Source organism: Hemitrygon akajei, chromosome 27, assembly GCF_048418815.1.
Source record: "Hemitrygon akajei chromosome 27, sHemAka1.3, whole genome shotgun sequence".
NCBI lineage: Eukaryota > Metazoa > Chordata > Chondrichthyes > Myliobatiformes > Dasyatidae > Hemitrygon > Hemitrygon akajei.
The window spans coordinates 31,763,964-31,779,907 of NC_133150.1; the positions used below are offsets into that span (position 1 = coordinate 31,763,964).

At 41.3% G+C, this 15,944-nt stretch overlaps 1 protein-coding gene across 1 annotated transcript in view; it reads left to right on the forward strand.

Annotated features, from left to right (window-relative positions):
• The window catches only part of LOC140717230 (protein phosphatase 1H-like), a 50,704-nt gene that overhangs the window by 18,071 nt on the left and 16,689 nt on the right, over window positions 1–15,944 (forward strand). Inside the window, exons 2-5 of the mRNA XM_073030572.1 lie at window positions 131–254; window positions 2,309–2,635; window positions 8,967–9,079; window positions 15,611–15,695. Coding sequence (XP_072886673.1) covers window positions 131–254; window positions 2,309–2,635; window positions 8,967–9,079; window positions 15,611–15,695 — 649 coding nt within the window. The remainder of the gene's footprint in view (window positions 1–130; window positions 255–2,308; window positions 2,636–8,966; window positions 9,080–15,610; window positions 15,696–15,944) is intronic.

The following is a 15,944-nucleotide window of genomic DNA, read 5'->3' on the forward strand; positions in this document are numbered from 1 at the left end:
GAATGGGGTTGAGAGGAATAATAAATCAGTGATAATAGAAAGGCAAAGCAGACTCGATGGGCCAAATAGCCTAATTCTGCTCTGTGTCTTATGGCCACGGTAATGACTTCTGTATGGTTCTGTTCTGTAGGGTGATTAACGCCGGAAAAAGTCCCCTGAATGAAGATCAAGCTACCCGTGAAGTAGTCGTTGTGGAGAGTAGGAGTCAGAAGAACAGCAAAGGAGCCAAGGCGGTCAATGAAGATAGTGACAAGGTAAATGATGGTGTTGGATGTCAACCTGTCTGGCTGTTACCATCCAGTCTGATTCTTCAGTCCCCTACTTCTCATTCCAGTTCTCCAACAAATCCTTAAATCCTTTCCCACCGCTGCCTGTAAGGAGTTTGCACATTCTCCCTGTGACCACGTGGGTTTCCTCCAGGTGCTCCGGTTTCCTCCCACATTCCAAAGATGTAGGTAGGTTAATTGGTCATTGTAAATTGTCCCCTGATTAAATTGTGGGGGGTAGTTGCTGGGCACCATGACTGAAAGGGCTAGAAGGGCCCATTCTGTGCTGTATCTCAGTAGATAAATAAATAATCTCAACTGAATCTATTACGTATTCCAGCAAATAAAGACATTTCAATTGTCATTGGGTCTTTTGATTTGCCTCCTACCAGTTTAGCTCCTTGGCCCTGAACCAGTTGTCATGCTTCAGTTTTAATTAATCCCACAATGTGGGTGTTGCTGGTAAAGCCAAGTTATATTTCCCATCCTTTGAGCGGGTGGTCAGCTGCTGCCTTGCTCTGCCTCCGTCCTGGTGAATCACCCTGCTGTTTGGCACTGTTGGATCTGGAGAAGCTGCTGTCCAGAAGGTCCTTCGGAAGTCAGGAATGAAGCATAAATCTTGTGGTTACAGCCATTTTATTTGACGTTCATAACAAGGAAGTAACAGTAACCAACTCGCTCTACAATAAGTACAAAAGAGCAAAGAAAAAACTGAACAAAGTCAAAAAATCTTTCTTCATGTTTGCCTTTATACTGAAAAATAGCTCATATAGATGAGAGAAATTATTTTGATAAGAACCACCTCTGAGATAGTTTGACTTACGCTCATGTGACACCAACTTCAGACAAAGAAACTATAAAAAGCCACAGAACCAGCTATATCACAAATGACTAAAAATCCACTGAATACCGTATTTACAAACAAACAAGTGATTACACTTACATTATCAGCAAATATAAAGAAAATTAAAAATGTAAACCCTAATCCAACAGCAGTGAGTTTGGGAACTTAGACTGTATAATAGATAGACCAGACATCTTTCCAAGTCAGGAAGGTATTTAACTTACAGATGATGCTATTCCCATGTGCTTGTTGTCCCTGTGCTTCTCACTGGTAGACGGTGCTGATTTAAAAGTCATTTCTGTCTTATCCATTGTATTCATCTTGTATTCCTACCTTACAAACAATTTGATTCTCTGGGACCTCCTTTCGAGACTGAATAGTTTATTTCCAGAGGTTCCCCCTAATACCCAGTCGTACAGAGAACTCGAGTGATCACAATACAATCATCTAGATGACAGAAGAGAAACAGACAATGCCAGGGATCAGATCTCTGTAAAACCTAATGCTATTTAGAACATCCCATTAAGTTTCGTCAGATATGAATAGAAGTTCATTCATTTGCGGCCTAGTCCAGGACATCAGACTATAATTCAGGTGTAATTTGCATGCAGTATTAAGTCTTTTGATTGTAATATTAAACCCAGATCCCATCTGTTAGCTGGTGGATGTAAAATATCGCACCGTGCTGCATTGAAGAGCACTCCCTCTCGAGCGTGCTGCCCATTATTTACCTGTCATTGCCACAAACAAAAAAAAAAGATCTAGACATTATTTTGAGAAGTCAGAAGTGCATAAATTAGCTGCAGTACATCCTACATGATAATAACCTGCTTTCAGAATTTATTTAATTAGTTGTCAAGTGCTTTGTGAGGTTTTAAGATTATGAAAGATCTCATCAGAATGCAGGTTTTTCATCCTCCTTTGAGTTCCCTGATTTAAATAACTGAGAACAAAAAGAAACAAAAATATCCAAAAGTCATGAGCCCTGAATTGTGCAAAGTAGCTTGTGAGCAAAGAAGCATTGTCTGAACTATATGTTATGTGATGCAGTGGGAACATCATGAACTCTGCGAGTGAGTTAAGCGTCCATGTCACTTGTTGGCATTGGTTGAGATCCTAGATGCAAACCTGGAGGATGGGAACCTTCGCCGTATAGCCTAAGTTGTTCTGTTTCTGTCATTGTTTTTTCTCCCCCCAGGGAGGCAATGAAATTGCATTTCATTACTGGGCGTTGTTTGATGGCCATGCGGGTACCGGTGCTGCTGTCATGGCCTCGAGACTGCTCCACAGCCACATTTGTGAACAGCTGCGTGACATTGTCGATATCCTGAAAGACTGTGACGTACCACCGCCGATCTGCCTTTCCAGTGACCCGGAGACAGTATCGGCAGACGGCACAAAAAGCCTAGAACATCAGAGGGACTGGGAGCCTCCCACTGACAGTGAATCACGGTTCCAACTGGAGAAGGAGATCTCGCATGAGTACCTGGTCATTGGTGCAATAGAAAGCGCCTTTAAGCAGATGGTGAGCTATGGGACCGTAACATCTTGAGCTTAGGTGCTCTACCTTTTTTTAAGCAGCTCCCAAAAGTATCTTCTGGCCGTCACTGAGGTCATAGTGTCAGATAAGATAGATAACAGATGATTCAGGTCCAGGTTCAGAGACTTGAATGCAAAAACAATTTAATGCCTGCTTTTGTTTGGAAGCTGTGGGCAGTGGTAAACAGGTCGGTTGTTGTCAGTTGTACTGAGGTACAGTGAGAAACCTGTCTTTCATCCATTCATACAATCAATTCATTACAACAGTGCATTGAGATAGTACAAGGTGAAACAATAACAGAATGCAGAATAAAGTGCCACACAGAGAAAGTTCAGTGCAGGCAGCCAATAAGGTGGAGTCATAACCAGGTAGATTGTGAGGTCAAGAGTCCATCTTATTGCCATTCAATAGTTTTATAACAGAGGGACAGAAGCTCTCTTGAGCCTGGTGCTTCACGCTTTCAGGCTTTTGTACCTTCTCAAAGGGAGGGAGGAGAAGGGAGTATGTCTGGGATCAGTGGGGTTTTTCGATTAGGTTAGCTGCATTGCTGAGAGGAACAGCTTCCACTCCTAATTACTGCAAAAAAGAATGACTTTCTAAATGTTCCAATGTTATTAACACTCGAGATTGCCTGAGGCCACTAATGAATGAGATGGAATTTTAAAATAATCCAGTAGTTTCATATTAACTTTGTTCCAGATTGGTTTAAATTCTTGATTAGCTCATTGTAGTTACTAGCTATTACAGTGGATATGACTTCTCATATCTGATCAATAGATACCTGGATATGATATAGTTCAAACTCTATCCTGTTACATCACTGTATCATACCTAATACCAAAACAGCTATGAACTATCTGAGATCTGAAGAAATTAAACTGAAAACCAATCTGGTTAAGCAGGGGAAGGCAGGACAGGATTGTTGAATTTTTATATTCAGGAAGTATGGATTTTGGAAAAAGGCAAAGAGGACTAATTCTGCTGACGTTGATAGCATGTGTAGGAACCCTTAAATGGGAATCAAAGAACTGCAGATGCTGAAAACCTGAAATGAAAACAGAAAATATTATGAATGTTCAGCAAGTCAGGTAACACTGTGTGCGAAGAGGAACAGTGATGATGTTTCAGGTTAGTGGTCCTTTATCAGAATTATAGAGGTGCATGTTAGGTTGCATTGGGGGGAGGGTTGGAGAGAAGAAAATGCCAAGCTTGTCCAGTTGATAACCAGTTCTCACAAACAGGAAAAACTGGTTATCTGAAATAGCTGAGGGCCACAATATGCATAACGAGACGATAAAGTGCCATTCCTTTGGCTTACATTGTGCATCGCTGGAATAGTACAGGAACAAATACAGAGTTCATAATGAGAAAGGGACAGGGGCACGTGACTGAAAGGTCGAGGTTGCCTCATGGAATGAGTGGAGGTGTTTCCCAATCTGTGTTTGTGCTTGTCAGTGTGGAGGAGATTATATCAAGAGTAATTGATGCAATATGGAATACTAAAAAAGACAAAGCTGAAATACAAAAGTAAGCTAGCTATTAATATTTAATAATATTAAATACAAAAGCTTCTTCAGATACATAAAGTGTAAAAGAGAGACAGGAATAGATATTGGACTGCTGGAAAGCAATGCAGGAGAGGTAGTAATGGAGGACAAGGAAATGGCAGACGAACTGAATCAGTATTTTGCATCCGTCCTCATTGTGGAAGACACTAGCAGTATGGTGGAAGTTCCAGGTGTCAAGGGACATGAAGAGCATGAAGATACCATGACTAGAGAGAAGGTTATTGGGAAATTGAAAGGGCTGAAGGTAGATAAGTCACCTGGACCAGATGGTTTAGGAACCCAGGGTTCTGAAAGAAGTGGCAGAAGAGATGATGGAGGCATTAGTAATGATCTTTCAAGAATCACTGGATTCTGGAATGGTTCTGGAAGACTAGAAAATTGCAAATGTCACTCCAGTCTTCAAGAAGGAAGACAGGCAGAAGAAAGGAAACTATAGAAGAGAGAGTCTGACCTCAGTTGTTGGGAAGATGTTGGAGTCGATTTTTAAGGATGAGGTCTCAGGGTACTTGGAGGCACGTGTTAAAATAGGCCGTAGTCAGCAGCGTTTCTCAAGGAAAATCTTGCCTTACAAATCTATTGGAATTCTTTGAAAAAATAACAAGCAAGATAGACAAAGGAGATTCAATTGATGTTGTGTACTTGGATTTTCAGAAGGCTGTTGACAAGGTGTCACACATGAGCCTGCTTAACAGGCTACAATCCCATGGTATTACAGGAAAGATTCTAGCATGGATAAAGCAGTGGCTGATCGGCAGGAGGCAATGAGTGGGAATAAAGGGAGCATTTTCTGGTTGGCTGCCAGTGACTAATGAAGTTCCAATGGGGTCTGTGTTGGGACTGATTCCTTTTACATTATATGTCAATGATTTGAATGATGGAATTGATGGCTTTGTGCAAAGTTTGCAGAAGATATAAAGATAGGTGTAGGGACAGGTAGTTTTGAGGAAGTAGAGAGGCTATAGAAGGATTTAGACAAATTAGGAGAATAGGCTAAGGCGTGGCAGATGGATTACAGTATCAGGAAGTGTATGATCATGCACTTCATTCAAAGAAATGAAAGAGCTGACTATTTTCTAAATGAAGAGAAAATACAAAAAACAGAGGCACAAAGGGACTTGGGAGTCCTTGTGCAGGATTCCCTAAAGGTTAATTTGCAGGTTCAGTCTGTGGTGAGGAAGGCAAATGCAATGTTAGCATTCATTTCAAGAGGACTAGAATATAAAAGCAAGGATGTAATGTTGAGACTTTATAAAGCACTGGTGAGGACTCACTTGGAGTATTGTGAGCAGGTTTAGGTTCCTTATCTTAGAATGAATGTGCTGAAACTGGAGAGGGTTCAAACGAAGTTCACGAAAATGATTCCAGGATTGAATGCCTTGTCATATGAAGAGTGTTTGATGGTTCTAGCCCTCTATTCACTAGAATACAGAAGAAGAGGGGTGACCTAACTGAAACCTATCAAATGGTGAATGGCCTTGATAGAGTGGATGTGGAGAGGATGTTTCCAATAGTGGGAGAGTCTAACACCGAAGGACACAGCCTCAGAATAGAGGGGCATCCTTTTACAATGGAGATGAGGAGTAATTTCTTTAGCCAGGGAGTGGTGAATCTGTGGAATTCTTTGCTACAGGCAGTTGTGGAGGCTGAGTCTTTATGTATATTTAAGGCAGAGGTGGATAGATTCTTGTTTAGTCAGGACATGAAGGGATACGGGGAGAAGGAAGGAGATTGGGGCTGAGAGGAAAATTGAATCAGCCATGAAGAAATGGCGGATCAGACTCAATGGGCCAAATAAATTAATTCTGCTCCTATATCTTGTGGTCTTCTGGTCTAATATGTTAGATCGGAAAATGAGCAAGCATGTCATTGCTTCACCTTGAGAGATTGAGTCTCTAAATAATGGGGAAGGAAGTGGCACGAGGGCTGGTAATGCACCTCTTACAATTTAATGGGAAAGTACCATGAAAAGGGTTGGTGGTCATGAGAGACATTAAGGGAACATTCTCTCCAGAATGCTGAAAAGGAGACTACAGACAGAATCTTGTAAGAAGTGGTAAAATATTTCGAGGTTGAATGTGAAAGTGATGACGAGTACCTTATCCTTGTTTTGGCTGTAGGTGGAGAGGAGTGTCAGAAACAGAGCACCCTGTTGATCTGTGGTGGTGGGGTGGGGGGGGAACCATGTTTAAGGAGAAATGAAGACATCTCGGAGGCACTGGTGTGATCATCATCCAAAGAGATGGGATGGAAACCGCGAAACTGGGAGAATGAAAAGAAATCCTTGTAGGCAACGGGGTCAGATGAGATAGTTCAGAGTGCATGGGAATCAATAAGCTTGAATAGATTTCAAATTTCCATACAATGTAGGAGGCCATTCAACCATTGAGTCTATACTGACCCTGAGAACAATTCGCCACAGTTCTCCCACACTTTCCCAGCAATCTGTTCTCTACTCACATGCCCATTAGCTCCACCCTCCCAACACCCGATTATCTAAGCAGTCACCTACACTAGAGCTAATTTACAGTCGTCAATTGCCTACCAACCAAGATATCTTTGGGATATGGGAGGAAACCCAAACACCTGTGGGAAACCAGTGTGGTCAGAGGGAAGGTGTGCAAACTCCACACAGACAGCATCAGAGGTCAGAATGAAACCTGGGTCATTTGAGTTGTGTGGGAGCAGCATTACCTGCTGTGTCACAGGGTCTCCCTTTTACATGTAAGGCTGGGCTGGTGTAGAAGTCAAGAAGGGGAAGTACAGAATCAGGTTTAGGTCCTTGAAATTGAGAGCTTTCAGAAATTTCCAGTCTTGTGTGAGCCTAGGGAACATCATCAAAACAACCTTCCATCTACCATAACAAGAGAGTGCCAGAGTCAGACTGAAACAAGGACATTCCAAATATCCAACAAAGAGGCAACCGAGCTTAGGGCAAAGCAGGTTTCCAGGGCCACACCTTTGGCTTGGAGAAAGTGAGTAGAGTTGAAGGAGAAGTTGTTTAAAATAAGAATGAACTCACACATGCGACGAGTGTGGTGATGGAGAGGGAATAGTTGGTCTTTTGGTCAGGGAAGAGATACAGGGCCTTCCAACCTTCCAGGTGTGAGATGGAGGTATGAGGAGATGAAATGTCAATAGTTTCCTAGTCCCAACTCGGACACTGCCAAAGTGAGGGAGGGCATCAAAAGATTCATGAACTGAAGTGGAACAGAGGGAAAATATATTTAGGACAGGAAGAAGTACAGTAACTATGGGACAAGAACAGGCAGAAGCAATGAGTCTACTTGTACAGTTCAGCTTATCCCTTTGCAAATGTTCCCTTTGCTTTCTCCACCACGTCACTCTCTACAATTCTAAATACGCTTGGATTTTTCACATCACCAGTTCTGATGAAAAGTCATTAATCTGAAAATGTAACTTCATTTTTCTCTGTATAGATGCTGCCTGACCTGCTGAATATGTCTTGCACTTTCTCAACCCTTTAAGCTCTGGGTTTTGCCATCATAGTAAGATTAGGGCTGGTCAGCAAACCCAATCCCAAGAGATAGGATGTTAAATAATATTAATGAGGCCTGAGAGGCCAAATTTCATCCCCTGACAGTGGATAGCTGGATGGTCCGTGCTTGGGAACCCCAACAACTCAAACATTTTGCTTATGGGTCCCACCTAGTCCTTTAAACCCTCCAAAATCACACTCCAAGTCTGAGGGTATCGATGCAGTCCTCCTGATCCTGTGCTTACACCAGAATGTCTTCCCCACTGTTGGATGTCAAATCTGTCAATCAGGCTGACTTCCAAAGAAATGATCCAGGCTATGGAGTTGCAACAAAAGTACTGAAATTCTCCAGGCCTGTGTGAATCTAGGAAACATAATCAAAATTGTCTTCTATGTACCATAACGAGCTGAGGGAGGATGCCAGAGTATCCTGCGTCCTTCACCTGCCGACGTAACGCCCAACTCTATATATCTAAGCCATATGTTTGACTAAGAAGCTGATAATGAGCCATCCTGAAAAGTTATTGTTATTCATTGCAACAGCCTACTGAAGTCATCTAAAGTTAAATCAAACTTCCAAACTGCCTGATTTTAACTCGCATTTATTGGATCACAAGTTTAACAGCAAAATCATTACTCATTGGTTGTATCCTTACCTCCTAAACCAGATCGTTAGGGGTTCAAGAGCTCAAAGCCACAGGTAAACTCACAGTACCTTGGCTAGTGAATGTAGCACACTGTCAAGGGAGCTAAAGTCTAGGCAAGACATGTAACTGGGACACAGATGCTATTCGGAGAGAGCAGGTATCCAGATAGACCTTGCTAGAGAGACCTTGGTATCCTGATCAATTATTTTAATGATTCAAACCCTCAACCCAGAACATTTGTTCATTATACAATGTTGCTCATTGGAGCTGATTGTGCACCAACTTGCTGTTGTGCTTCTATTTTGCACTCATGGCTGAACTTCATTTTCTATGAAGTGCTCTGGTTAAGGTAATGAAAGATATCATAGAAATGCAAGCTGGTTTTATATCATGATAAAGGTGTTATTAATTATGAGCAACACTTGAAGAGATATCTGAATGTATTAGAGAGAGTGCCCTGCCACCATGAGGAAGGAACATTTGGCAAGGTCCCTTGCATGCTCTGACACTTTCGAGAGGGATCTGCTGTTAGGGGATTAGTACTTGGGGTTTCTGGAATGCTTGTTGTACATGGTCTGAAGGATGGGCTTTTCTCGTTGCTGCAGGACAAACAGATTGAAAAGGAGCGGAACTCCTCCTGCATTGTGGGTGGCTGCTGTGCACTGGCAGTGATCTACATTCTGGGAAAAATCTACGTGGCAAATGCAGGTGACAGCAGGTACAGAGCCAAGCTTCCTAGTCCTGGACGACAGTAAATTGTGCTAGAACTGCATCAGAGTTTGAGTCAATTAAATCATTTTGACATGGGAAGAGGCTATTCAGCCCAACAAGTGCAATCCAATAGGTCCCGTTCTGTCTTTGTGACTCTGCATTTAATTCCTTCAATTGCTGATCCTGGTTAATTTTGAACTCTTCAATCATTTCCAATAACTTTGTAAGCAATGAATTCTAGGTCATTGCCAACGACAGTGAGGACAAAGTTCCTTCATACATTCCCTCCACCCCTTGTCCCAACCCTGAATATTTTCCCCCTGTTATATCGTTAGCTGATGTGTGGAGGAGTCCTTTATCTACATTATTTAAACTTGCAATCTCCTGAACTTCCTTTGCTTCAGAACAATCCTCGCTCCTCCAGTCCATCCTTTTAATTAGACTCTCTCGTTCCCGGAAACACTGATAAAACTGCCCTGCACTCCCTCAAGGGCCTTTGCATCCTTTCTGCTGCAAAATGGATGAAATACTCTAGTTAGGCCCAACCAGAACTTTTTAAGGGTTCAGCATCATTTCTCGGCTTTCAGACTTAAGTCCTTTATTTCTGAATAGATCCCACATACTTCTTTCTGTCAATACTCCCACCACTTTCAAAGATCTTTGCATGTGAAGTGTAAGATCCCTTTGTTCCTGCAAACTCCTTTGAACTGTGCCATTAAGGTTATACTGTCTTTCTCTTACCCATCTACCAAAAGGTCAATGCACCTTGCCATTCTAATGCCAAGAGGCACTGAAGCCTCTGAGGCAAGAGGCTATGGATTTGAGTCGTCTCCATAAACTTGATTATGTCAGTCAGTCCAATGCTCACAGTGGAGAACTGAGTCTTATTGATCCCTACTTAATAGAATCAAGAATCAGTTTATTTTCCATATACATTTACATGTATTACAATGTAGAATTATATAAAATTATTATGATTACTCAATCCTTTATTTCTCCCATCACTGTTTGTATAAGTTTGCAGCAGTGTGATAAATAGCAGTGATCACACTTCACAATATATTTAATTAGTGGTAAAGTCCTTTCAGATGTCCTGAAGCCATGAAGGGTTTCAGATGATTTTTATGATATTGAGGTTCTTCTGATAAAAGAGACAACAAAGCCATGAATCGAAATGATTGGACTATTGCTTTTATGGAATCTGGACTTTCTCAGACTTACAGGTTTGATATACTGTTTTCTATTGCCCGTTCCTTTTCTCTTTTGTTGTGCGAAGGGAGGGAGGGGTTGAAGTACTTTTAGTTTTTTATGCAAGGGAGGGGTTGTTTTTTGCAGGGTTTGATGTTCCTCTTCTGTTTTGTGCGGGGGAGGGGGTTGTTTGGGGGTGGTGATCGGGATACCGTTCTTTTTTGTTTGTGTGTGGGGAGGGGTCAGTTTGATGTTTCTTGCTGAATGACTTCCATGTTTTTTCTTGTTTCATGGCTATCTGGAGCAGACAAATTTCAGAGCTGGATATGGATACATGTTTTGATAATAAATGAACCTTTGAGCTTTTTTTTTTAACCTTTGGTTTAGTTTGAATAGAGTTATACCAATCTTGAAACTAATTGCTATTTTTGATATCCATTAATAACATGGATGAGAATACATTGTTGAAAATTTCAGTATTTACGAAAGACACAAAATTTGGAAGTGAGTAATTGCTGATGAAAATGTACTTAGTAAATTCATGTGGTGCTGGTTTCTGGAAGAAAAATAAGGATCTAAATTATAAATATGGAAGCAGTTTAAAGAAGCTGCATGCCATGTGATAGCAGGGCTGTTTGTGCAGAAATATAACGGAAACCGAATAGGTCGATAAAGCAGTTAAGAAGGCTAAAATTATCTCGACTTTTTGAACAGTGTTATACAACTGAAAATTAGTTTACCCAGAGTAGAACTTACTAATGACCATATCCATCTGGGCCCTTTAGAGATGAGTCACCTTTGCACTCCTGATGTGATTTCCATTTCAGAAAATTATGGCATCTTTCTCTAGTGCAATGAACTTGGATCATGACGTCTTAGGACTGATCAAGGTGTGGGATTGCTGGGAAATGTGACTTGGAGGGCTGCCAGATACTTGCTCTCAACGTTCAGGCCTTCACCTACTACACCCCTGCCTCCACATTTCTTCCTATTAGAATCACAGAGTACTACAGCACAAAGCAGGCCACTCAGCTCATCCTGTCTATGCCAGCCCAATCCTCTGCCTATCCCAGCAAACTGCACCTGAACAATATCCATCTAGCCACCCCCACTCATGTACCTATCCAAAGATTTCATGAATGTTAAAGTTGATTCCGCATTATCACTTCTTCTGGCAGCTCATTCCACACTCAAACTGCCCTAAGCGAAGAAGCTGCCCTTCAAATTTCCCTTGTATATTTCACCTTTCATCCTAAGCCAATGATCTTCATTCTAGTCTCACTCAACCTGAGGGGAAAAAGCCTTATCAATTTTTATAGATATAGATGAGATTTTATCTATACCCTTCATAATTTTGTATACCTCTATAAGACCTCACCTCATTCTCCTGCACTCCAGGGGATAAAGTCCTAATCCATTCAACCTTTCCCTATAACCCAAGTCCCTGCAAAGCCCTTGCAAATCTGCTCTTCATTCTTTCAAACTTATTGATATCTTTCCTGTATGTTGGTGACCAGAACTTTACTCCAGTCGTCTTCCCTTAATTGCACAATGCTGATGATTGAAACTGCTATTTTGCACTCATGTCCTCCCAATAGAATCTGGCAGCCCTTATTCCACTTCTTGCCTACTAACCCACAGTATGGACCTTCTCTCTCCAATTGTCATACAACTCCAAACTCAGTTGCCATCAACAGCATAGCTCGTCATCTCCTATGCTATGACTTATACACCCAGTCATGGAACAATAGAATTTATAGGAAAGACAGTACAACATTTAAGAGATCAGGCCAAAACTGTTTTAAAAATACTTAATCCCCTCAGTGTTTCTGGCTACTGAACTTTAGAAAGAATGGGGAGTTTTGTAGCAAGCGGTGGAGAGATTATCTGGAATGGATCACTAAAGAAGCTATGATAGATCACCTTGGAGCAAAGAAAGCCATGCAGGGATTTTATGAAGACGTTTGGAGACTTCAGATAGAGTAGATGAAAGGAAACTGATGAAGCAAAAGCTAGAGAGCCCAGATTTACGATGACAGGCAAAAGAACTGGAAAAGCACAAGGGAACATGTTTTCTTACGTGATTAAATTGGGTTTTTGAAATCATTCCCGCTATATTCAGAGTTCAAAGTAAAATTATTATCAAAGCACTTACCGTATGTATCACCATATTCTACACTGGGATTCGTTTTCTTATGTGGATTCACAGTAGACCTGAGAAATATAATGGAATAAATGAAAAGCTACACAAAAACAAAGACAGACCAGCAGCCAATGTGCAAAAGATGACAATCTGTGCAAATCAGTAAAAATAACAGTAAATAAATAACACTGAGAACATGATTTGCAGAGAATATTTAAAAATCATTCCAGTAATAGCTTGCCAAAGGGAATTAGATTGTAAGGATATGGAGAAAGACTGGGGGAGTTTATTATGTTTTGTAACAGGAGGACACGGGAGTCTGAAATGTGGTCTAACTTCGAGTTTAAGCGAGATGCACACGTATCATGTAGAAGCATGATGATGTATGCAATTCACGTATTTATACATAAAACCTGTAATGAGTTATTTAAGGAATGCAAGGCCGACTCAAACAATATGTTTACGATATTACTCAAATACTACTGAAACATCAAATCCACAACAGAGTTGCTCTTCAAATGAGCTAGCACAGAGTCAATAGGCTGAAAGGCTTTCAACAGAATGCTATTCTGAGTCCATGAACTTCTTCCCAGCAACTGTGACGGTTCAACCAGCTGGTAATCTTGTTCCTGCCCTTTGGCACTCACTATACAGGAAATGGTTGCCACATTTGCCTACGATCTGTTTTTAGTGTGCTTCAGTACACATGAGAGGGAACGGAGCTGAAGGGGTGGTGCAATTGTAAGTTTTTAAATTTCTGGGATGTTTTGCACGAATCAGACTTAAAGTGATGAAAAGAGAGTCTTACCATTGCGTCACTATCATAGGCTATCCCACTGAAATACTTCAGAAGTCACAGCTGCAGTGTAGCACACTGTTTATACACAGCTAGCTCCCACAGACAGTGATGTTAGTGAAGCCAATTCTCTATCTAATAAGGTCAGAAATTGAAATTAATGATAAATGGACTTTATAAATATATAAGAAAAGCTTTTCTCCACAGAGACAGATTCTGGCACTTTTCACATGAAACACTATAGCAACACTCAGAGAGTAGGTGGTGTTACACACCTTAAGATGGTTGTCTTCAACCAACTAGCAGTCTTCCAACTCTGGTGCAGTAATGCCATCTACCAAACCTTAGCTAACATGACAGCAAAAGCCTCTGTTCTAACCAGCCACTCTCCCTCAATATCATGTACCTAGCCAATGCAAAAGAAAACATTTGATTGCTTTGGAAAGGCAAAGATAAAACTAGATAAAACCTCTGGCTAATTACTAAGGCTTTATAAGACTTTGGTCAGACAGCAGTGGAGTGTTGTGAACTGTTTTGAGCCCATTATCTAGGAAAGGATGTGCTGGCGTTGGAGAGGGTCCGGAGGAGGTTCAGGAGAATGATCCCAGGAATGAAAGGGTTAATTTATGAGGCGCACCTGATGCCTCTGGATCTGTACTTGCTGGAGTTTAGAACATCGAAAGGCATAGATAGAGTAAGCGTGTTGATGATGATTCCTATTGTAGAGGAGTCTAGGGCCAGAGCGCATAGCCTTAGAATAAAAGGACACTCCTTTAGAATGAAGATGATGCAGATTTTTTTAGTCTGGAGAGTCGTGAATCTGTGAAATGCATTGCCGCAGGTGACTGTGGAGTTCCCGTCGCAGCCTGTAAGAAGTTTGTATGTTCTTCCTGTGACCGTATGGGTTTCCTCTGAGAGCTCCTGTTTCCTCCCACAGTCCAAAGATGCAGCAGTTAGTAGGTTAACTCATCATTGTAAATTGTCCCATGTCTAGGCTAGGGTTAAAATCAGGGGATTGCTGGGGAGCACAGCTCGAAGGGCTGCGCTGTCTCAATAAATAAATAAAAAGATTGGGTATTTTTAAAACAGAGCTCGTTTGACTCTTGATTAGTAAGGGTGTCAAAAGAAGGCAGGAGAATGAGGTTGACAGGAATAATAAATCAGCCATGATGGAATGGCAGAGCAGATTTGAAGGGCCAAATGTCTAATTCTGTTCCTATGCCTCATGGCCTATATTGTTCTTCCTCTGTCATTCTTCCACTTACCACTACAGATGAAATAAAATCCAACTCACATTTCAGGGAATTGGGCAAATGAGTGTCGGCCTTCCACTCAAGCAAATTCACTATCCTCCAGGAAACGGACCTTCTCCCAGACATCGTGCATCTACAGCTCATAGGTCCTCACTCAATATCCCCGCATTTCTCATTTCAGAAACTGACTGGGGGTTTACAGGGGAGATGATCTCATTGAAACATATACTGCTTGTCAAGATAGATGCAGGGGTGATGGAGTGGTGTTGTTCAAAAGTGGTTGAGGTGTTCAAAAGTGTTGTTCACTGGGAGTTGTCCTTTCAGAACCAAAATAAAAAAGAATTTTCTTCACCCACGGTACTGTGAAGCTTTGAAATTATCCACCCAAGTGCACTTAAAGGCTTAGTCTCTGAGTAGGTTCAAAACCAAGAATGTTTTGGATGTTACAGCGATTGAAAGATTTCGAATTAATGCAGGAAAGTGGCACTGAGTTAACAGTTCAGTTGTTAACTAGTTGAACCAGAATCGTTTATTCTCACTGACAATTCAAAATTCAAAGTAAATTTAGTAACAAAGTACTTGTATGTCACTATATTCTACCCTGAGGTTCATTTTCCTGCACACATTCACAGCAGATACAAAGAAGCACTACAGAATCAATGAAAAATTACCCACAAAGTTGAGCAAACAACCAATATGTATGAGAAGACAAACTGAGCAACTACAATAACAATAATTATAAATAATATTGAGAACAAGTTGTTCTCAGTAATGTACGTGAAATAAAAAGTCATAAAAATTAAATTCGGAGCAGCCGTGGAGGGGCTGAATGGCTTTAATGCTCCATTTTCTAATGTTGCTTCTGCCTTTTAACTGGCAACCTTCAACCCTCTGCCCTCTGGTTATTAGCCCTCTAATTGTTGGAAGCAGCTTCTCTTAATGTACAGCGATATAGGAGACTGCAGATGCTGGGATCTGGAGCAAAATCAAGCTGCTGAACGTCCCTAGCAGGTCAGGAAACATCTGGGGAGGCAGTGGGATAGTCGGGACCCTGCGTCAGTTCTGATGGTTGAGGTTTCGACCCAAAGTGCCTAAGCTCTTGGTCTGTCTAAATACTTTTGCCGAGTTTGTTAATGTTTTTGTTATCTTTAATTCCAGGGCTATTCTAATCCGTAACGGAGAAGTTATCCCACTGTCTAATGAATTCACTCCTGAATCAGAGCGACAGCGACTGCAGTATTTAGTAAGGAGATATCTCCTGTCTTTACTTGCCGCCTTCTGTATAGGTCTGCATTTCTTTGATGTATGAGTTAGTGCGACAAGGCAGGAAGCAGCAAAACAAAAACACAAGGAACTCTGCAGAAGCTGGAAATCCGAAGCAACACTCACACACAAAAGCTCGGCAAACTGTATTGCTTTGGATTTGTAGCATCTGCAGCATCTCTCATATTATGACCTCACTACTTTGCCTGGCAACCATGCACAAAATGCT